The following is a 24,141-nucleotide window of genomic DNA, read 5'->3' as shown; positions in this document are numbered from 1 at the left end:
ACACACTGTGTGGTTTTCTATAGCAGACCGTTTCTGCAGACAGGCAGATATCACCCTGTGACACCCTGTTTCAGCATTCGTATATTAGCTGTAGGCTAGTTGGGGAGATCCACATGTCTCTACTAACCCAGCATCCGTTGGCCCTGAATTACGTCATTCAGGTCGAAGCTTCACACGATAGCAGTTCCACAGTCAGGGCTGTGAAAGCCCCAGAGCTCTCCCACACACCCGTCACCGTGCTGAGAGAGACCCATGCCTAATGCAGTGACTCAGATGTTGTAAACCAGCTGTCAACGCCGGAGTCCCTACAGTGTCCCCTTCGTGTGTGTACACACACACACACACACACTCTCGCTCTCTCTCTCTCCCTCTCTCACACATGCACATTCAAACACATTCCTTCTCGCTCTGCCAGCTTGGATGTTTTTTTTCTATGCCACACTAATACTATATGTGATGTAAGTGACCCGCTGATTGAGAGAGGAGGGTGGAGGTTGCTAACGCTGTTGACCCGCACCCCTGTCCTGGCCCGGGCCCCCTCCCATTGTGAAAGTGAAACTGTGTGATAGTGTTTTGTCTTGATGGCTCTGGGCTTTCCAGGATGCTTGCTCTCTATGGAAAGTGTCAAATCCCATGGATGGTGATGTAAAAACAATGATTTCAAAGAATTAAACATGAAAAATAATCCAAAAGTACCGCGCCTGTCTTTTTGTGCATTTGCTTCTCATTTGGAAGTGTTTCTCTAAAGTGTGTGTATAACCATGGCTGCGTTTACAGAGGGAGAGGAGGAGAACCATATCAACATGTAGGTTTGGTGTCTGACTATAGACCTAGAAAACTGCTACTGTACACTGTCAATATATTAGTGAAACAAATATGACAAAATAATTTTCATTATGTGTATGGACAGAAAACATTTTATTAGCTTTTTTTGTATTGAGCACTCAATTCTCTCTCTCTTTCTCTCTCCCTTTCTTTATTTTGCATCTTTTTTTTATCACAATGTCATTTAAGCCTATATAATGTGTTTCCCATATGGACATAGGTGTACATTGAGCCCATCTACCACCACTTCTGGATAAGGCACAATTATTTCTACTTGGGGAAAAGGTTGACACTTGAGATGCTGCACTACTGTCACAAAATTATGCCCATATACTACCAATATATAAATCAAACCTAAAGCCAGGATTTTTTGCATAATGTTGCCCAAAGTAAATTGAAAGCTCTTCTTGAACCATTTGGAGTAAATGCATGGAGTTGATTTGCCTGCAGATGATTATAGCTGGGAGTTATTAGCTTTAAAACAATGGGATCAAAGCATGTAGGCAAATGCGTTTTGCTTGAGGTTGCACGCAAGACAGCCGGCAGCCTGTTCCTCATCTGGATCCACATCTAGCCTGTTTTCACGGCTTCAACGTGCCGCCCATTGGGTGTAGCCACGGAAGGCAGCAAGCACAGTGCATTGTGGTAGTTGTAGGTTTCATCCGTTTGAGAAAAAAAAAACATTTTCTGTCTTTTCTCTGGCCATAAGGTACAACTTGTACAAACAACTGCACATTTCTACTACATAGGTAACCCAATTTCAATTGACCTTTAGATTCCCAGCGGTGAAGTACTCCTTTAAGGTCATGTAGTTATGATGCCAACTTCAATTGAGATCTCAACTCTTTGTGTGTAATTCCATTGTTTTGACACAAGGGGGAAGCATGTCCAAAGACCTAAGTATAGAAGCTTTGCAACTCCGGAATAAAGATAGGTTTCAGGCAACTGGGAAAATGTTATGCCATATATTTAACATGTTCTTGACTGATCAATATAGTCCGCAAAGAGGCAGTAGGGTGGTGGGCTCAGAATTATTGATTGTTTTAATAAATCATCAGCAGCAGTCGTTTTGACCGGAGCCTTCGTCAGCGTTTGAAACAATAGCGGCGCCGGCTACTCAAGCTAATGATTTATTTAAACTCCAATTTCAGTGAGTGCTAAGTTTCCTTTTTTTCACTACTCATTTTTTCCACATTAACGTGTCTAAACTTGTGTAATGTTTACTTTTCAGTCCAGATGGCGTATTAGAGACGTGCAGAACAATGCATGGTGATTATCTTCATTTTTACAGAGGGAATCGAGCAATATAAGCCAACGGGGGATGATGGACGCTAGGCTTCCTATTTGCAAAATTACAATTACTATTATAATGTGTTTGCCTACTGTACACATGCATTTATTCTGACTCTCAGTCTCAGATCATTGAAAGGAGGCAACTCTTGATTTAGTTCAGGTCAGGTTCAGGTTCAGTTCAGGTCTCAGCCAACCAGGACTACAAATCATTCAGTGAGTGACTGTCAGTGCATGGGATAGTCCCCTGTTGATCCCAGAAGAGTTTGAACTTGTCTGTCCCCATGAGATGAAGAAAAGACCCACTAACACTAGCTAGTCACAGACAGTGAGAACATACATGTACACGAGTGCCATGTTCCCTAATGGCAAATTCCAGTGGCCGTGTGACAGCTTGTCATAAATACCGTGTGCCTCAAAGCTACAGAGTCTGTCCCTAAAAGCCCCTAACGTCGTTTTCCCATGCACGATCCTACATTGTCCTTCGTACGTGGGGAGAAAAGCCATCTCCTCAGAAATGTCACCGAGTCATTGCTATCGACCCAAATGACAACTACCTGGAATGTGATGATCCTCCTTTGCAGTATCTCTCATTTCCCGCCACCTGAACAGACGTCCACGACATGTCGTCAGACGGACTGAATAGGGTCCAGCCAGGCTTGTCAGACGGCGTCTCTTCACGCCGAATACAAGTCTCGCTTCTCGCTGGGGATCTTTAACGCTAAATGTCACAGTCGTATATTCTTATCAGACAGCGTCCCCCGTGTCTGCCAGGGAGAGGCGGGTGACCTTTGCCCGAGACTCGGCACCGGACGCGGGGCGGTCCAGACGAGATGCGTCCTCCTCCGGGGACGGGCTCTCTCCGTCGGCGAGGCACCACACCTTCAGAAGGCTCTTGCTGTGGGCGCAGGCGCTGTGGGCGGGGTCCGGCGCCGCCGCCGCCGCCATGGAGGAGGAGCTGGAGAGGGTCCCCCAGCAGCAGGGCATGGCGGCGGGGGAGGAGGGGGCGCTGGCGCGGGGGGTGGAGGCGGGGGAGGAGGAGGTGGAGGTGCTGGCGCGGGGGGTGGAGGTTGAGGCGGGTCGAGGACGAGGGGCTCTGAGGGAGGTCAGGGGACCGGGGCCGTGGCTGTAGGAAGGGCCCCCCAGCCCGGACGGCGTGTAGGTTCGTCTCTGTCGTCTGAGGCAGCGGCCGCGGAGAACGTTCTTGAAGGCCCTCTTGAACTCCTGGCTGAAGCAGGGGTAGATGATGGGGTTGATGCAGCTGTTGAGGTAGCCCAGCCAGAAGGTGATCTTAAAGATGGTGTCCGACGGTCTGCAGGAGGGGAAGATGGAGCCTGGAGGGAGACAGACACACAAACACACACACACACACACACACACACACACACACGTAAGTTCCAATTCTCTTGAACATTGTACATGGTCCTGTTGACCACTATCTAAATCGAAGAAACAACCACAGAACGAGAGGAGGTGAACACATTACCCTGCAGCCCCACAAAGCCAGACACAAAGCCAGAAACCCAGACACATTCATCTGCTCAGCCGTTACGCAAGACCAGGTGAGGTGTTTTTCAAATGAAGTATTGACCTCTTGGTATTATGAGACCATCCTGATCTTGCAAGCTCACATTCTGTTTCTATGCACGGATCAGTCTGTCCTATTGAACTCGTCTGAGAGAAGCTCAAGGCCATCGATTCAGAACAGACATGAGCATTGTATTGAGGGCCCTGTAAGTCCCTCTATATGGAAATAACCACATAACTGTTATCTGATGGTTCGCTGTGAGAAGCCAGGGTGTGCTTGAAAGCGGCAGGTAACACAACCCATCATCAGGCCCTGTTTGCTTGTTCTCTATCAAAGAACGAACCGTGTTCCAGCCCATTAGATTTTTCCTCCTGAAGTATATTGTCAATCCTGTCCCTGGTCCCTGCTCTTTTATGTGCTGTTTTGATGCTTTTCGCATACCATGAAAGAAAACGCAATAGTGAATAGAGCATTTGAGGTGTGTGTGTGTGTGTGTGTGTGTGTGTGTGTGTGTGTGTGTGTGTGTGTGCGTGCGTGCGTGCGTGTGTGTGCGTTGATATGAAGATTGAGGTGTGTGTCCAAATAACATAAACATCGAATATACACGATTTTGAAATGGCATATCATCTACAGAAGAAAGTATCTGATGAAGCACGATCAACATTATAAAAGGTTGCGTCTAAGTCTCAGACGACAATATGGTACAGAGCTTGACTAATCACTCGCTAATCTGCAGTTAATGAGTTTCATGTCATCTTGTATTATTGGTTAGTCCCCTCATTATTCCAGGAGATTATAGTCCTTCCATGTCCTTCCATTCACAGGATCAGATAGCTATCCTCAATCTTTCCACCCTTAATATGTCCTATCAGTTAAGATTCTCATATCAAAAAAAATATGACGGGACATCCGTGACATCAATAATAACAGGTCTCGTCATATTTTTTTTTTTTTAATGTAGTCACACAAGTCACAGGTCTTTATAGAACAGCAAATTGCCTTTTCTTGAGGGCTCCTAACAATGTGTTGCTTGGTTCACTGCAGCGGAAAGAACAGGAACAAATATGCAGAAAATAGACATTTGCCTCTTTTCCCTCCTATCTCTCTCCATCAATATACTCATTTCCTTTCAAATTTGTCTCAGCTCAGAGGCTTAGATTCTTATTTCACAGTTCATTGGACTAGAGTTCAGTGATATTTATTTAGAGATTTTCAACAGAATCTTCCATGCCAAGAAATGGACACTTACTCTGCACCCTGTGGTAGGGGATGTTATTCAAGTCATATGAAACAGAATTGCTTTACCCCAGAAAAATGTAACTACTTTTGCAGGTGTTAAAGTGTTTTCTCTGATATTCTGGCATGACTATTGATTAAAACTACATATTAAGACAAATGGAGCACTCTGGGATACCCACCGATAGGTAGAACCAGGAAGAAGGGCAGCCAGCAGAGGACGAAGCAGCCCACCACGATCCCCAGCGTCTTGGCCGCCTTCTTCTCCCTTGATAACTTCAACAGCCGCACCAGGGCGAAGGCCCGTCTGCCCCGCGTGCCCCCCCCCTCCTCCTCCCCCTCCCCCTCCTCCTCCCCCTGCCCCTCCGTCTGGGAGGCGTTGCCGCGGTGAACCCTCAGCGCCACTCCGTCCGTCTCCGCGCCCTCCTCCCTCCGGCCCTCCCTCAGGAGCCTGGTCTGGCGGCGCGCCACCACGTACACCCGGCAGTACATGACCAGGATGACGGCCAGCGGCACGTAGAACGAGCCCAGCGCCGAGAACAGAGCGTAGCCAGGCTCCTCCGTGATCCGGCACACCGTCTCGTCCTCGGGGTCCGGTTCCTTCCAGCCGAAGAGCGGGCCCACGGATATGGCCGCCGACAGGCCCCAGAGCGCGGCCACGGCCAGCTGACCGCGCCGCCCGGTGGCCAGGGCCGGGTAGCGCAGCGGGTAGCTGACGGCGAGGTAGCGGTCCACGGAGATGACGCACAGGCTGAGGATGGAGGCGGTGCAGCAGAGGACGTCCAAGGCAGCCCAGACGTTGCAGAAGGGCCGTCCGAACACCCAGCGGCCCAGGGCCTCCGAGGCGGCGGAGAAGGGCAGCACGGCCGAGCTCAGGAGCAGGTCGGCCGCCGCCAGGTTGGCGATGAAGTAGTGTGTGACGGACCGCAGGTGGCGGTGGCACGCCACGGACAAGATGACCAGTATGTTGCCAAGGACACCGAAGATGACAAACACCCCCAACACCAGCCCTAGGGTGATGGCCTTGGCAACATGGATCTCTGGGAAAGATGTGGCGCTACAGTTGGGACATCTCTCTGAGGGCAAGCCAACACTCGTGTTTCCATCCCAAGGCACCATTTTCGCTTAGCGTTTTTTAAGGGGTAATCAATGTGTCAAAGGTCTTTGGGATCTATAGCAATGTTCTGTGACTTGAAGCACGAATTGCGTCTTCTCCACTTCGATGTAACTGAAAGGATCTTTTTTTTGTAGGTCTTCTCTTACAGATGTTTGATGGCAGGAGCCTTTGCCAATGAGGGTATCCCTCACATGGCCTTGACAGGGAAAAGACTACCCTTCAAAACTGTAACCGCCAGGTTTTCCATACTTTACTTCTGTTAAATCTGTCTTCTGTAGTTTGTAGAGCATACATTTATGTTCAAACGTCAAAAGTTACACGGCAGCTATCGATATCACACCAGAAATGGACAGGGTTTTCGTAGAAAGTACTTGCTGGAGAGATGATTCTGAGGAGCAGAGGTCATGCTGGGAAAAGATGAAAACAAAGAGATGTCAAACACCAAAAGGGTCCAAAGCTCAGATCTCTTGGATAAAAAGAACTGAGCAAATATTTCCCTATTGCAAAAGAGCCTAAGCTGGGGACTTGTGTGTAATCATATCCTCTCTGTCCTATGTATACTGTGTGAAAAACACCCCTGAGAGTTTGGCTCAGTGAGCACAGAGCCTGTTCTGTTCACTCTTAATCAGAACACCATTAGAGCCTCTCTGGGTCTGTGTGTCTGCCCCCTGGTCCACAACTGTGAGCCTCAGACTCCGGGACCGCTGACACCAAGCGATCCCTCAGCAGCATTCAAGAGGAAGCCAGCAAAGCATGGCAGCTTAGGGAATGAATGAATGAATGAATGAATGAATGAATGAATGAATGAATGAATGAATGAATGAATGAATGAATGAATGAATGAATGAATGAATGAATGAATGAATGAATGAATGAATGAATGAATGAATGAATGAATGAATGAATGAATGAATGAATGAATGAATGAATGAATGAATGAATGAATGAATGAATGAATGAATGAAAGAAAGAAAGAAAGAAAGAAAGAAAGAAAGAAAGAAAGAAAGAAAGAAAGAAAGAAAGAAAGAAAGAAAGAAAGAAAGAAAGAAAGAAAGAAAGAAAGAAAGAAAGAAAGAAAAGAAAGAAAGAAAGAAAAGAAAGAAAAATCCAAAAGCTCATTTTCACCCGGGATGTAAATCTCTGGCTGGTGCACATGATGTGGTTGTTAACGGGCTGTGTTTGCCAGTAAGATGACAGGCCATGAATTGAGCAGCGTAGAGGGCCCTGTTATTACAGCAGAGAAGGGCGAGGGACTGATAACTCCACTCAGTACCGTTCCTGCCTTACGTGTTGGAGACTTGTGCTGTCAGAGGGACAGATAAATGTTGCTGGGGAGGATGAGGAGCATGAACAGGAATAGTGATGGAGCCAATCCCTATTCTGCTCACATGGCCTTTCCAGATCATACACTGTACCAGGATCGAACCAGGGTCACAGGTTCTTATATATATATATAGCAATTGTGGCGAGGTGACTTTGCTTTGGATAAAATGCACACTGTTGAGACTTTTATTTGGATGTCCAGAGGGGTTATTTGAGTTAAGAGGAACTTGCGCAAAATCCTGTTTGGGTGTCAAAATTCTGCCTGTTTGAGAACTGTGGTTGAACACAGACCCAACATAGTCTGTTTAATCTGTCCATACAGTCGACTGTACTGTAGTTACAGTAACACCAGGAGGCTAAAGATTCACAGACAACACATTTATTGATTAACCCAGGGCCCAGACACACTGGAGACCATTCAAGGTACAGCTCTCTTTCTCTCTCCAGAGTAGTCCTTTAGCAAAAATACAGTAAGACTTTAGCATAGGGGCTCACCTACTGTTTACCTGACTGCAGTGAAAGCGTTGCTCAAGCAGTTCAGCAGTGTGATACTACACTGATAGGGTAACAGTGCTTTGGATTCTGATAATGATGTATCATTGCGGCGTTCTGCTGACTCAACCCATTTTTCAACATCCCAACAACCATTTCTCTTTTATCCTTTCTCTTTTGGACTTGTTTACTTTTCCCTCCATCGGTCCTCCCTCTCTCTCTCTCTCTCTGCCTCTCTCTGCCTCTCTCTCTCTCTCTGCCTATCTCTCCCTCACTCTATCACCTATCTATCACCCTCTCTAAATAACCCTCTTCTTCTTTCATCTCTAATAGACACACCTCTAATAGTCACATCTCTAATAGTCACACTATGTCCTTAATTTGATTTCAATATTATTCTAAATGCAAATTTTCAAACCATAAGTCACAAATACACATTACAATGTATAAACAGAAACACTATCTACAAATAGATTCAGAATCTAAAAACAAACACCTCATGATCTGCAATAAAACCTGATACACGACTAGATGAATTGTTTGTGGCAGCTAGATTTGTTCTGTCACAAACACTATCTTCAATAAAGCATCTTTTGACAGACAAAATGAAGTGGACGCACCTGCACGCACCTGCCCAAATCATTTTCCATGAAAACTAATCATTTTGCATTTATTCCAAATCCTCACATAGTTTTCCCTCAGTCCTGCCTGGAGAACCCAAAGAGCACAGCGCTGGAGTATGACTGTTTGCTGTGTTAACTGATACCGTATGTTAAAACGTCAACCCTATTGGGTTTCTGCTCAGAACATTTGTCATGGTTAGAGCAGCATGCAGCAACATTCTTCAACTGTGAAATAAACAGCAAAACAGGTTTGAAAGTAACTAGCCGAAGATTTCTGGGATTGTAGGCTACTCCCATGGTCTTGTTGTGTGGTCAAAGGTTTACACACATTAGGATGATGAGAAAGTAGTCTCTTGATTTACGGTGTACCATAATGACCTTGTTAAAGCCATTACTCATAAAACAACATATGTTCCTATTTGGTGTAGTGGAAAGAGCAGTCGGCTGGAGGTTGTGAGTTCAAAACGATAGTGTACAGTAGAATCCCCTTAATGTTACCTAAAAGAGGATTGTCTCTGTGCACAAAATACGTATCATGATATTCCCATTCTATTGTTTGGTACTAGAGCCATAGACTTTGCTGCTACCGAACTTAGACATTATCAAAGCGCTGTCATTGTTGTCAGTCCCTTCCACGGAGACAGATAGACAGTGGTGGTGGAGAGAGACTGGGACTGTAAACAGACAGGAAATGGGGTGGCGACGGTGGGTTTGAGGTCAGAGATGAGCTCCAGTGATCAGTAGGTTGTAGGTTCGAATCCAAGTCTGCCAAGGAAGACGGTGGTGGGAGGTGACAAGGAAATAACTGCTAATAACAGTATTTAACTGGCAACTAGAGTCTAGCAACTCACGTTGCCAGTAAAATCTTATAAATTCAGATATATTTAAGATAAACTGAATTGCGCCTACAGTAGTTTGTTGTGCAGGTTCTTGACCACTTTCTTTTGCCAGCAAATTACTGTAGGCTAATGTTTCCTCTGCCAGTGAATTCTAGTGAATTACCATTGCTCTTTGGGACAATAAAACCCTGGGGCAGAATTAAGACCGACCACTAACAAAGCGTAGCCTACTCAACTTAACAAAGATCACTGCTCATCATGGAGATCCAATGGGGAGCATGAGGCAAACTTACACACCACTCTGAATGTCTTGGGGCAATTTGACGCCTGCATTTCTTTACAGGAGTGAAAGATTCACCTGCAGTAATTGCACCTGGCGTCATATAGCCTAATGCATATCTCTTCATGCAGATACCTTGGTAACAAATAGCATAGCAGCTGGTCACCTCCATCTCAGGTGTCCTCAGCACACTGTCATTGTAAAAAGAGTCTGAACTTATTGGGATGGAAATCACCATCTTATGCTCCAGGGACATATAGGTAGGCCTACCGGTAGGTATAAAGCCTATGCTTTTGTCATCTTTTCTTGATCAAGGCATAGTAAACGAGTATATATTCCATCTGTCATAATTGAAAATGACTACTGACTACTAAGCTCTGCATGCACAGGATGAAAGAGCTCTCGGGGTTTATGCTGTTTATCATTCCTCTGCTGTATGCGGTTTGTTCTGCACTACTTTGATTACAGGTGAAGTGGTAAATCAAGAGTCCGAGCCTAGACAGATCCTTCTGAAACAAACATTGTTGTTTTCATGTCCAGTTCATCACATTAGTTTCCATGACAATATATTAAGTAATTTGAATATACAGAAATCAAATGGTGAGTGAAAATTATTCAGGAATATTGACATACAAAGTTACCTATGGGTGCCATCAAAAACAACACAATTGGTATTGGGGTGAGATTTGAAGCAACTCAATGTAAGATATTAGTCAATAAATGTTTGTTGATTGAGTCATATTTGGGATAAAAACAAGTCACAAATAGGTTAAAATAAACTTCGGACACAAATGTCCCTATAGGCTACAGAACGGGTTATTTTGATTTTTGAAATATATTCATGCATGCAGTCAACTAACTGGAATTCACAACCACAAAGTTACTTGTACTCCGTCTCGTAGCATTTCAGAATTGTTTACTGAATGCGCATCGCATCGCATTTCTTACCTTACACCCTTTTCCCTGTTGAACCGGTTTCACCACTATCGTTCGTTACTAGCACAATAATTATTGCACAAAATAACAACAAACTATTGTTATTATTTCATCTGGATAAGACAACGTTGAACTCCCATGGTGAAGGACAAAATGCATTTCGGTGCCATAAGCAACAAGCGCACAGCACGCTGCTGTCCTCCTGAGAAATGGTTTGGACTGGCACGCGCTCCACCAGAAAACACCACCCCGCGAGGCTCTACGGAAAGGCGCATCATCATCATCTTCATCATCACCATCTTCCTCCTGCATCCACCTGCTCAAGTGTTCTTCAGCAAAACCCCAAATTGCTCCCAACGAGCAGGCTTTTGCACTTTGCATGGCAATTGCTGCCATTGGTGTGCGAATGTGTGTGTGAATGAGTGAGATGTCGTTGTAAAGCGCTTTGGATAAAACGCTATGAAGTGCAGTCCATTTACCGTTGGAGCCCACGCGCTCGTCACCGCACTCTGACTGTGAGGCCCTTCATGAAAGGGCCTGGCAAGGGGATATGAATACATCCACATTTGAGAGAGCACACTACACCAGCAAAATAACACCTGGCATAACGGCTCTAATGCCACTGGATGGCAAGGCAATTCAAGGCAAGTTTATTTGTACAGCACATTTCAGCAACAAGGCAATTCAAAGTAGACCTATAGTACTTTACATGAGACATTAAAAGCATCGAGACAAAGTGCAAGAAACGCAAAAGGTCATATGAAACGAAATGCAAAATAGGGACATTCAAAACAAAATGCAGGAAAAATAAAATACATACAAGTTACAGTGCAGTGTATGAATGAATAATTATTTGATTTAATAAAAAGTAGCGGCAAAAACAACAGTCTTCAGTTTTGATTTTAAAGAACTGAGAGTTGCAGCAGACCTGCAGTTTTCTGGAAGTTTGTTCCAGATATGTGGAGCATAAAAACTGAACGCTGCTTCTCCATGTTTTGATCCAACTCTGGGAACAGAAATCAGACCTGAGAGGTCTGGCGACCTGAGAGGTCTGGATGGTTCATAACGTAGCAGCAGATCAGACATATATTTTGGCCCTAAACCATTCCGTGCTTTATTAACCAACTGCAGTATTTTAAAGTGAATTATTTGACAGACAGGAAGCCAGTGTAAGGACCTCAGAACTGGAGTGATGTGATCCACTTTCTTAGTCCTAGTGAGGACTCGAGCAGCAGCGTTCTGAATCAGCTGCAGCTGTCTGATCGTTTTTTTTAGAGAGACCTGTAAACACACCGTTACTGTTGTCGAGTCTACTGAAGATGAACGCATGGACAAGTTTTTCCAGATCCTGCTGAGACATAAATCCTTTAACCCTTGATATATTCTTCAGGTGATAGGTGATTTGTAATTGTGTTAATGTGACTGTTGAAATTCAGGACTGAGTCTTGACTGTTACGACCCTACGGTGCAGAGTAGCCGAATGTGCCTGGGACCCCAGAAGCAGAGACGGAGAACTGAACAGGTTTCAAAAGTTTATTGAAACAATAAAACTTAGCTAGCCTAATGTGTGTGTGTGTGCGTGGTCAAAATGTCAATGGGATGTGTACTTTGACTATGTGTGTGTCTTGCAAGTGTCTATGTGTAACCTATGTAGGGTTGCGTCCGGGGGGTAGTCCAGGGTAGAGAGCAGGGGGGGAGGCCTGTCCGAGGGGATCCGGGGTTGGGAAGCACGGGGGGTCCAGGGGTAGAACAAGAGGAAGGTTGGGAGGAGCGGAGGAGTAGGAGCTTGGGAGGGGAGTTCGGTGGAGGGCACGGGTGGAGCTGGGAGACACTGGTCTTACACGGGAGGGAGCCTAGGAGGAATGGAGGAGAAGACAGGGTTAGGAAATTCAAAAAGGTGAGCAAACAATTCTCTAGGAGGCTCTACAGCAGACTACCACTGACCAACAGTTGTCAACGTTCAAGCGCCCGACGTCTGTCTTCCGCAGCCTTAAGTAGTGCTGAGCCCAGGTGGTGATTGGCTTCAGCTGGCCTGATTGAAACTGTCCACACCTGCTGCGGAAGGAGACGCCTAGCCCAACCTCAAGGGTGACGTGCTGAGTGGGACTGGGAACGTGACTGAGACTGGCTCAGGCGTGGGGGCACAACATTGACTACACCAAGATTTCTGGCTTTGTTTGTGTTTTTTTGCATTACTGATTGGAGCTGAGTGCTGACTTTTAATTATTCTTCTTTGGCTCAAAAGACAATTACTTATATAATATTATTAACTTATATTTTTGTTTAGTTGAAGAAAGTTCTGGCACATCTAATCGTTGATTTGTTCAATGCCCTTGCAGCACTTGTATGGGATTATAGTCCCCTAGGGATATAGTGATATAATTTTTTGTGTCGTCTGCGTAGCTATGGTAACATATTTTGTTGTTTTCCATAATTTGAGCTAGTGGAAGCATGTAAATGTTGAACAGAAGAGGCCCCAGAATGGAGCCTTGGGGAACTCCACGTAATTTTTGTCTGCTCAGATTTGTAATTGCCTATAGACACAACGTAGTCCCTGTCCTTCAAGTAGGATTCAAACCAGTCTAGCACTGTGCCAGAAATTACCAGGCAGTTTTCCAGTCAGCCTAGTAAAATGTTGTGGTCAACCGTGTTGAATGCAGCGCTTAGAATCCAGTACTGAAATTTTGCCATTGTCTGGTATGGTCGAAATCCTGACTGGAAGACATCAAAACAATTATTTAGTGCCAGGAAGTTATTCAGCTGTTGAAAAACTGCTTTTTCAATGATTTTACTTAAAAACGGGAGGTTTGATGTGGGCCTATAACTGTTCATTTGGGAGGTGTCTAGATTATTCTTTTTTAAGAGTGACTTGACATCTTCAGTTTTCAAGGTTTGTGGGAACACACCTGAAAGTGTTTACAATTTGTAGTAAATCAGAGGCCATGCAGTTAGATACCTTTTTGAAAAAGCCTGTAGGCAGAATATCAAGGCAACAGGAGGATTTCAGATATTGTATAATGTCCTCCAGGGTTTTATGGTTGATCGGATAAAATTGTATCATGGTATTGATTTTAAGTGGACACAAGAACAACACATTTCCTGTACCTGATATGGAGGCACTGACTGCTTGTCTAATTTTCTGCATTTTGTCAGTGAAGAATGAGGCAAATTCGTTGCAGGCCCTGGTGGATAGAAGTTCCGAGGCAACTGACACAGGAGGGTTTGTTAGCCTATCTTAAGTGGCAAACAAAGCATGTGCATTATTATTGTTTTTGGTGAGGACTGCCGTGCATTTCTCAGCTCCAAATTATAAATGTGAAGTCTCTCTTTATAGATGTCATAATGAACATGGAGATACGTTTTTCTGCACTTGCGTTCAGCTTTTCAACACTCTTTTTTCTATTCTGACCAGTGTGGCGTTTCTCCATGGAGATCGTTTCTTACCAGAGACCACCTTCACCTTAGTGTGCGCAATAGCATCAATAATATTTGTAATTTTAGAATTGAAATGATCTATAAGCTCTTTGATTGAGACCCAAGAGAGGGCAGGTGTGGACGAGAAAGCCTGAGTAAATATTTCACTGATGTTTTCACTGTTTTGAAATGACCTCTGTTTGAACATTTGTGTGTACTCTTTTAACAGTATAATTGTGACTGAACATGTTTTGTTTGCTATTATGTGGTATTCATTCTGTTCACAACAACGCGATGGGCAGCCAGGCGAAATAGCTCCAGGGGACCTGGTCCCAGGCGAGTTGAACAGCTGTCCACCCAGAGACGGGATCTCTCGTTGCGGCATGAAGTTCGTGGCTAACCCGCCGAGCTCGAAACAGAATGAATACCACCTACTAGCAAACAAAACATGTTCAGTCACAATTATACTGTTAAAACTAAGATGCCTGGATAAAAAAATATGTTTTCCAACGGATATATTTGACGAAAGTAGATTAATAAGCAAGCCGCTTTTCATCGCTAACTCAGAGCAGGGAGAGCCATCTGTTCGTGGACTACAAGAACGCGTCATTGATACCTTTGACTGCGCATGTCAAAGGTATCAGTGACGCATTTTTTTCAAAGATGGCGCGGTTCAATAGGGCTTCACTTCTTCGAGCAGTCAGTGAATGGAGTGGCCCTATCCAGTTCTATTAATACATCCATGGTTCTAATATACACGTTCTAATAGCCTACAGTAGGGAGAGATATTCTAAGTGCAGTTTGTCCAATCCAAAATTATTGAGTTATAGTTGTCACCTTGCCTAGTTAGAGCAGGTATCACCTCAATATTTAATTTCATAGCAACATGTATATGATCAGTGGTTGCTGCCTCGTACACTATCCGCATAGACACCAACCAGGTATATGCATCAGCCGTACATATACAATGATCCAGCCATGACCTAGAGAGTTATAATGATATAATGTGTAGCTGTTGACAGGCAGAAGCTCCTTGGTTGACAATATCAGATTATTATTCAGGCAGAAGTGAGACATATTTGGCAAACAGAGTATTCCTGTCTGAAATATCTGCATATCCCCCATGGCAAAAAAAACTGATTGAGGTGTTATTCTGAATAAAATAAGTAATGAATGCAAGCCTATTTACTGTAAGTATTCATCCTCATGTTCATTGCATTCATAAGGTTTATTTTCACATTTTTCAAAAATGCAAATTATTTAGATAATTTCACGCTAAACTGACAATTTTGGGATGACTAGTTTTAACTGGAGCTTTTTAGAAGATTAACGAATGCCAGAAAATACTTATCTTTCTTTCTTGGGTGCACCACACCGAGGAGCCACTCGTATGGAGATGTCCCATTTAAAATGCCGCTGTATTGTGCGAGCACCAAAAATGATCACCACCGAAGAAGACTGCCATCACAGGATCACGTGACCTGTCATTCATCGATTGGCTGAGCTGATCACACGACTTTTGTAACAGACCTGTTGGGCTCGTAAATGTGTAACTGTAATCGAAGATCCAAAGCCGTACAAGTGCTGCTCAGTCTATACAGGCAGTTGTGCTTGCAGGGGTGTTGAGCGTAAACCGGTTCAACGTACGACTGACTTGTAAATGTGTAGTTGTAATCAGCGATCCGAAGCTGTACTAGTGCTGTCCAATCTGTAAAGAGACAGTTGTGCTTGTAGGAGAGTTGAACGTACACGGGTTTACTGCAAATTACACAAATCATCTTTTCAAGGACAAAATAGTTTGGGCATTTTGACTCAGGAAGTGCAAAAGCCATGGCAAAAGTTTGTAAGTAGAGTGAATGCTGTATTTTATTTATTTGTGAATTGTGGCATTGGTAAATCAAGGATCGTATCTGTAAAACGACTGTTGAAACCGTAAAACCGTAATATTTTTACATAGTACAAAGTACAAACAAAATATAAATTACAAGGTTAAATTATAAGTTAATTACAACTACAACTTGTGAAGTAAAAATACAAAAACAATTACAAATAAAAATCACAAGTACAACTTCTTAATCACAATCACAACTTACTTATGGCATTAATTTAATTCTATACCTCTTCTATACCTCTAGTCTCACTCATAAAGCTCAAGTTGGGGGGGGGTTGATTCGAAAAGAACAGCTGCATTGTTACCTTTGTAAAAACCTGAAATCAAGATTGTTGTTGATAATACAATCATTTATGTGTTTCCTGCTAGAGACCTGATATTTAATAAAGCTAAATTTAGTTTGCTAAAGGTATTATCTGCCCAGTTTTCTGTGATAGTTTGTGGCTGACGAGAAATGGATGCTAAATTTGATACATTTGCAAAACCAGTTGAGTGTTTCCCGTTACTTAGTATTGTAGATTCACCATTCGTTTTCTATTACCTATCAAGACAGGAATTGAGGAAGATACCAGCACATTGGGCCCCGGCTTGTCCTGGAAAGAGTCATGAGTGCCATTAGCCTTGTAGTCTGGACCCAGTACATATCATATAACAAGTAACTGGATGTGCTGTGTCTTTATCAGGCCAGGGAGACAGTGGGGGGTTCCAATGTTCCAAGGTTCCGTCAGCAATAATGGTAATAAACAAGGTGCCTTGGAACACATTGTAACTAACTGGGTGTGAGGACTGTTGTTGATGACATCAGTCCGTGAATGATTGCCATTAGAGCAAGGGAAGTGATTTAATGCCAAGGCCTGAAGATCCAAGACAGAAGTGCTCTGCTGAGTGGATTAACTGTATGTTGCATACAGCATAGCTAACATTGTATCTGGATTTCATGATCTTCTAAATCTAAGTCTTCACAACTGCAGTTCACCTTCTGTCTGACATACAGTAAGTACCTTTCCTGGACTTGAACATGGTGTTGAAATAAGTTGTAGTGAGACCAGATTAAGACCAAACTTACATTGGCGATTATATAATCAATATGAGTCACTTTAAATGAGTACACAGTTGCTGACAGTTTCTCTTTCTTCACCTGGCTCTCTTGGGACTGAACTGTCATGTCAGAGTTAAAGACTTGTTACCTACACCCCTCTCCATTGCAGGAGATGTGAGGAGAGAATCTATGTAATTATTGAGGTGAATACTCTCTGGTCCTTAATGTCAAAGGTCAGCTGGTTACTCCTGCTCCTGCTGAGATGGTGTCATAAAGAAAACCAGTATGTAACCGTTACAAGCTTGACTTAAGTATAAACTCTTTTTCAGACAGCTGATTTTCTTGTTCGCCTGCATGTAACTACTTGTTGTCAATGCCGTTCCTCCAACCAGAATGCCTTACATCCTACCTTGGGCATACAAAGACAGGAATTCAGAAGTTTTCCCTCCATAGCAGTAATTATTTTTACCGTAAAATGAAAGGTCACCTGCAAATTCAACTGATCTGAACTTCTCAATGGAGACAAAGAACAGACTTAGAGAACAAGGACAACAGCTGACTCCATACGAGGAAATCGAGAGTGAATATACAGAGAGATGGTGTGATGGTGAGTGGTAGTGAAACGGAATAATAAGGCTTTCATTTGGCTCTGCTCTCTGTTATTTGCGCTGTGGGCACAGGGCCAGCGGCTGTGCATGGAATATTAAAAACAAAGTCTGCTGTCACAAGTCACTGTAGTCATCACTGAGCCTTGGACCAACTCCCAACGGATTCCTCATAACAATTTCAGATAACAATAAGGCTCATATTGAAGCAGAGGCACAGTTGGACAAGCCTGTAGAAAGACTACCTAACAAACAAGACCACATCACTTGTCCAAATACTGCCCCAAGATCCAGAATTCTTCGCCATAATCATACAGAGCTGCTCCTGAGATGATCGAGCTGGTATAAGGTGGCGGCTGTAGCTCAGTTGGTAGAGCAGGTCGTTCAATGATCGAAGGGTCAGTGGTTCGAATCCCAGCTCCGACTGTCCACATGAACAAGACACTTAACCCCAAATTGCTCCCAATGAGCAGGTTAGCGCCTTGCATGGCAGCTACCGCCATTGGTGTGTGAATGTGTATGAATGGGTGTATGAGAGGCCATTGTAAAGCGCTTTGAGTGCGGCTAAGGTGGAAAAGTACGGTGGCCCTGAAGTGTCACAACACAACACATAAAAAAAAGTGACAACGCATCAAAAAAAGTGGCAACGCATCAAAAAAAAGTGACAACGCATTAAAAAAAAGTGACAACACATAAAAAAAAGTGACAACGCATCAAAAAGGTGACAACGCAACACAAACCGGCCACAACACAACACAAACCGGCCACAACACAACACAAACCGGCCACAACACAAACCGGCCACAACACAACGGAAGTGAGCCACAACACAACGGAAGTGAGCCACAACACAACGGAGGTGAGCCACAACTGGGGGGGCGGAGTCTGGCCATCACGCCACTATCCACGCCACAACCCCACAACTCGGCCTCAGAGTGGGCTAGAGACACACGGCCTTCACTAGTGGGTGCGGAGGGTGGCCCAGAGAGGGCTACACTGTCCGCGACTGACTCTAACCTGAGGGGACGGAGTCTCGCCATCACGGCACTTTCCACGCCACAACCCCACAACTCGGCCTCAGAGTAGGCTAGAGACACACGGCCCCCTCGGGTCAGAGCCAGTCAGGAACAGTGTAGCTCTCTCTGGGCCACCCTCCTGCACCCACCGGGGAAGACTGTGTGTCTCTAGCCCACTCAGGGGCCGAGTTGTGGGGTTCGTGGCGTGGATAGTGGCGTGATGGCGAGACTCCGCCCAATAAGATGCTTCTACATTATGGAATTCAGCGACAGGTTTTCTAAAAGGCCACAAATATCAGTTTTGCAACAAAATGTTGAAATGAAGACATGGATTGACATGTTTCACCACCAGTTTATTATGTTGTTTGTTTTTCTAATCAACCCCCTTTCTCCATTTTTATGAAACAAAAACTGATGATTAAATGTCCGCACTACTTCTTGTAAAGCCAGAGTGATGGCACCGAATGAAAGGTCAGCCTCCACAACCCCAGGCAGAACCATCCCAGGAAGCCTGATTATTACTCTGAACTAGAACCCACGTCCTACAGTTCCCCTAACCTTCCCGACTTCTGACAATTCTAAGCTGATTACTTTTTGGTAAAACCGAATCTCCTTTGCCAGGGGAATGCTAAACGCCCAGGGCCCAAATTCTCACGCGGTAGAAGGAAATACATTTTTCTCCCATCAGCTTCGGGTGGATAAATGTAAAATTATTCATTGGTAGGCAAAGCCTGGGCTCTGTAAGATTAGCGTGGCTAATTGTTCTCTCAGCTCTCAGTCCAGATGCAGGAGCAAGCCTACTGTATGGGCGCAGGTGTCCTGGATGCACACCATAACAAAGAAAATGGGAACACAACTCAAATACAAAACTCATAAAACTTTTAATATATTCTAAGTACGCATTAGTGACTCATCATTTTTAACACCTCACTGGGGTCAAGTCACATACCAGCTTGCTTCAGGACCGCCATTATCTCGGTCCCCCAAAAAACAAGGATGACAGGACTCGACGACTACAGACCCGTCACCCTGACCTGACTGGTAATGAAGATGTTTGAGTGACTTGTTTCACGCACCTCAAAATCATCACAGACCCACTCCTGGATCCCTGCAGTTCACCTACAGAGCCAACAGGTCTGTAGACGATACAGTAAACATGGCGCTCCACTTCATTTTCCAGCACTTAGACTCTGCAGGAACCTAGACCAGGATGCTGGTTGTGGACTTCAGCTCCACCTTTAATAGCATCCTCCCAGCTCAGCTGGAGGACAAGCTTTCCCAGGTGCACGTGCCTGACTCCACCTGCAAGTGGATCACTTGTAAACCTATTTGGTGAAAGATTTGGATTGTGACCTGTAAAGGTAAAATACTGGGACAGAGATACATATTGGATGAGAGAACAGTCATTGGATGTATTTTACTCATTTTCATTCGCATCCTCCCACCATCAACAGTATCATGTCCAATCATCACAAAGATCATCACACAATGATGCTGGTTCAAATCCCTCCTGCCAGTCATTTCCTATGATCACGAACACACCGTCAAGTCTCACACTGACTCTCCAGTCACAGTACTTATGCAGACTCAAGCATGTTTAACCACAGCATTCTGAACCTATCAGAATCATCCACCAGCGGGCTACACACATAGCCCTTCTCCACGTCTGCTCCATAATGTACAACAACAGCATAATCCTCCCATAAACCTCCGGGAGCAACATGATGGACTGATAGTTTAGCAGTGACACTGATTACCCCTTTCAAGCAGCAATCATAGAATGAATCGATGAATTGAATCATTGAATCTGAAGCAGGACCAGAGGCTGCGAGATACGAACTGACACACACCTGGACCCATCAGCTGAATGAGACACAGCAAGGTCAGTGATGTTCCTCAGGCTGGGTCGATGCTAATTTAATTTCTTACGTTGGACAGGGTGCTGGATAATGATTTCTATTGGCTCTGGGCTGGTGGCCTCAAAAAGACTTACATTACCACAGAAATGGGGGGGGGGGTGTACTGCACATGTTCAGAATAAATTTATATGGGGGGGAGTAAAGAAATAGATTCCTATGGGAAAATGGACCTTGAAATGTCTTGCACCCATGTTTCATTAAGTTACATTGCAAGAGGAGGCAGGGAGGGAGAGAGAGAGAAGTTACACTGCTAGAGGAGGCAAGGAGGGAGAGAGAGAGAGAAGAAAAAGTGAAGTGGGAGAAAATGACCCATGCAGATAGAAAACCAAAACGCGCTCATCCTCTCCAGATCTCACTATTAATCATCTTATTTAATTGTACTATCATTGTGCGGTGACTGCTACGTTTTGATTCGCTTGCATAATCAGAGGACCCTATGTAGCCTAGCTGTCAAAAAGATCTGGGTGTAAATTAAATGATACCATTATTATACTTGTCAAACTGTAATTGTTTACCCATTCAGTTTACAGGTTTAAGGCGACAATGATTTATTGCATTGGAGGAAGACTAATAAGCTAATCTGCCTGTAAGATCTTTATTGGAGGCTTCAAATAATGGAGCATGGTGGACTGCTCATCTGTGACTAATAGGCTCAAGATCTCTGTTTGAAACCATTCTGTCACTGTCAGACATGGGCAGAATTTCTATTACTTGTATTTGAAATACATATTTCAATTAGGCTACTTTTGAGTATTTGGGAATTTGTATTTGACATGGCTGAAAAACTGAATGTAATTTGTAACAAGATACTTTAGAGCGGAGTAATTTTGTATTTTCAAAATACTCAAAATACTTTCCCTGTGATTCATAAAACATAAAATAGAACAATACATTTAGACAAACTTTGAACACTTTTTTTTTAGCAACCAGCAGCTCTATAGCTCATACATTTCTGGAGGGTTATTGGAGTACACACACTTGTTTTTAAGCCTACACTACTCACATAATCAGCATTTTCATACACCCACTCTGATGAAGAGCTAGCTTTTTGGTGGCATAGCTGGTTACTTATTTATATTTATTTATTTATTCCCCTGTATTTTGAAAATACAAAATAGCCCACATGTATTTTTATTTTTGAGGGGTTCATGACATGAGACTGCATGAGACCCTGTGAATTTATTAATTTAGAATTTCGGTGTACTGGCTACTGGCAAGAAATCTTGTGGTGGAAGCAGAAGTGACGTGTTTTGCATGTCACAATATCAGGAAGACAACAAACACTTTGCCCCGCGAATTTATCTAGGCTACATGCACATAAAAGAAAGAAGACCGGTATTTACCTGCACTGAAGCCATCCTTCCAGAAAGTCCATTGAAGTAGCTACAATCTTCCAATCCAGTCCGCTCCATGCACGTTTGTTAACATACTTTCCCCATCATTACAGCGAGTGAGCGGGGAATCGTGGGAAGTGTGGTTCTTTAAACGCAGTGCCGATTTTATCATGACCAGAGGGGCCGCCAAAGTGACGAGATATCTCATGTAGCTTTAAGGGAATCTTGGCTCCCATTTTTATGATCCCGAGTGGGTGGGGGTCAAACCCCTCACTCTGTGTGAGTGACCAATTGGTGCTGTCTATGCAAATAGGACACACCTCAATTTCCTGCCCTTTTTAAGTAGGGACCGGACAGATTCTCTCTCTCTCAAGTCTGTCTAAAAGTTTTCTCTCAGGTTCTGTGTTCTCCAAGTAACACGTAACCCCAGGATCCAAGCTTGTGCCTGACTGATGAAAATCAATCTGTATCCGTGGAATTGCTGAACTGCTAGCTAAGAGCTCTGTTATCGACACCAGGGTCTTATGGATTTCCACAAATTCTTCAAATGATCCACCTCTGGCGAGAGCAAAGCTTTTTGACGAGACATTTGAAACTTCAGAATTTCTGAACCATTTCAGTTGCTGTACACCAAGCAGCACTGAAATTGAACTCTAACCTCCGCGAATATCAACGTCCTTTGATCACGTCCTAGCGTCATCACATGATCTTTAGGTCACTTGAGTCAAGACCTCCTCCTTCAGACTGAGATCGATAAATTAGACTATTGATGAAGGTTATCTGAAGGTTATCTGTTTCCCTGTACAGAACAGGGTGGTGCCCCATACGAGTTTAATGTATTAAATCCATATTCCTTCATATTTGTGATAACCGCGGTATAATCATAAATTATACCTAGTCATAGTCATATTTCCATAGTTCTAACCCTTAGACTGCTACACATACACTCACCACACTCCATTCTATATATACTGTAGTCCGTATAGTGCATTTGTTTTTTAACAGTATATTGTAATTTGTACATTGCACTGTATTTTGTCTGCAGTTTTTTGTATTTTCACTGTTCTTTGTACTGTTTTGCACTGTCACGTCTTTGCACTCTCCTGTCCTGCACCCTGTCCTATGTCGCCTGCATTGACCCTAGTCAAATTCCTAGTACAGGTATGTGTGAATCATCAGCAGAAGCAAGAGAATAGGCCATAGCCTATGATATCTAATCATTAACCATTGGGGACATGTTAAGGAATAAAGGAAATTAATCCTAAAGGTTTCACGCTGTTGAAGCCTTTTCTTCAAGATCACCTCCCTTATGAGGCTTCTCCAAACTAACATATCTCTGGGCTGCCTCAGCATTACGTTCATCCTACATTACATTGCAGTCATTTAGCAGATGCTTTTATCCAAAGCAACTAACAATAATTGCATTTAACGTAGGAAAAGCCAATGTACTACTACTTGCCAGAACTCATAAGTGCATCTTCTTTCTAAAACAAGTGACTAAGAGCATAATCTAGTGCTGAAGGCAAAAGTGCAAGAATAGCAATCTAAAATACAGTGCAATACAATACAATGAAATACAATAAGTGCTTAGGTGGGAGGATTGTTGTAGTACTTCTTGAAGAGATGAGTTTTGAGCCTGCTACGAAAGATGGGCAGAGGCTCTGCTGTCCTGACATCAGTGGGCAGTTCGTTCCACCACTGCGGGGCCAGGACAGAGAAGAGCCGCGACCGCGTCAATCGACCGCAGGGGTCTCGGAGTGACGGGGAAACCAGTCGCCCCGAGGTAGCAGAGCATAGCGGTCGGGAGCACCAGCCGAGCAGCAGCTTTCTGGACAAGTTCCAGCAGTTTAATGGCTGACGCCGGGGCCCCAGCGAGGAGGGAGTTGCAGTAGTCCAGGCGGGAGATGGCCAGGGCCTGGATGAGTATCTGCGCCGTTTCATCAGTGAGGAAAGGGCGAATCCTCCTGATGTTGTAGAGCATGAATCTGCAGGAGCGTGTGACGGATGTGACATGTGCGGAATACGACAGTTGGTCATCCAGGGTCACACCCAGATTCCTCGCAGTCCATGTCGGGGTCACCACTGTGTCTTCAATGGTGATGGCCAGGTCCTGGTGCGGGCAGCCCTTCCCCGGAGGAACAGCAGCTCAGTCTTGTCTAGATTGAGCTTGAGGTGATGTGTCGTCTCCCACTCCGATAGGTCAGCCAATCCTAAATTCTATTGTTGCTCCTGGGTTCACTGATTGTGGTGCATAATGCCTGAGAGGTTTTTCTGACATAAGCCGAGCCACAAGGACAACGGCTCAGGTAGGCTATAGACTACAATTTCAGGGTTCTGCATATGGCACCACATATGAACATATTCCGAACAGTGTGTGGATGGCTAAATCTCTTGCACTTGTGAGTATATGTTGACACTTGATACTGTAGTACGT

The 24,141-nt window shown here is 44.2% G+C and overlaps 1 protein-coding gene across 2 annotated transcripts; it reads right to left on the bottom strand.

Moving 5' to 3' along the window:
* Positions 1-916: 916 nt before the first annotated feature.
* adra1ab (adrenoceptor alpha 1Ab) lies at positions 917-10,684 on the bottom strand. Of its 2 annotated transcripts, XM_084458103.1 has the most exons (3): positions 10,502-10,684; positions 5,062-6,403; positions 917-3,449 (listed from the first exon to the last, which is right to left on the bottom strand). In XM_084458103.1, the coding sequence occupies exons 2-3, from the start codon at positions 5,996-5,998 to the stop codon at positions 2,863-2,865; spliced, it is 1,524 nt and encodes a 507-aa protein (XP_084314229.1). In that variant the 5' UTR covers positions 5,999-6,403; positions 10,502-10,684; the 3' UTR covers positions 917-2,862. The 2 variants fall into 2 exon arrangements, with proteins under 2 accessions (XP_084314229.1, XP_084314230.1); XM_084458104.1 differs by lacking the exon at positions 10,502-10,684 and having other exon boundaries at positions 5,062-6,794.
* Positions 10,685-24,141: the final 13,457 nt, after the last annotated feature.

This window comes from Borostomias antarcticus, assembly GCF_949987555.1.
Source record: "Borostomias antarcticus genome assembly, chromosome: 2".
NCBI classification, from domain to species: Eukaryota; Metazoa; Chordata; class Actinopteri; order Stomiiformes; family Stomiidae; genus Borostomias; species Borostomias antarcticus.
This window is presented reverse-complemented; position numbering and strand designations above follow the sequence as displayed.

Coding starts and splice junctions, on each gene's coding strand:
- adra1ab (XM_084458103.1), bottom strand. CDS start 5,998: ATGGTGCCTTGGGATGGAAACACGAGTGTTGGCTTGCCCTCAGAGAGA. Junction 3,450..5,061: donor CTTCCTGGTTCTACCTATCG/GTGGGTATCCCA, acceptor GTCTCCCTCCAG/GCTCCATCTTCCCCTCCTGC.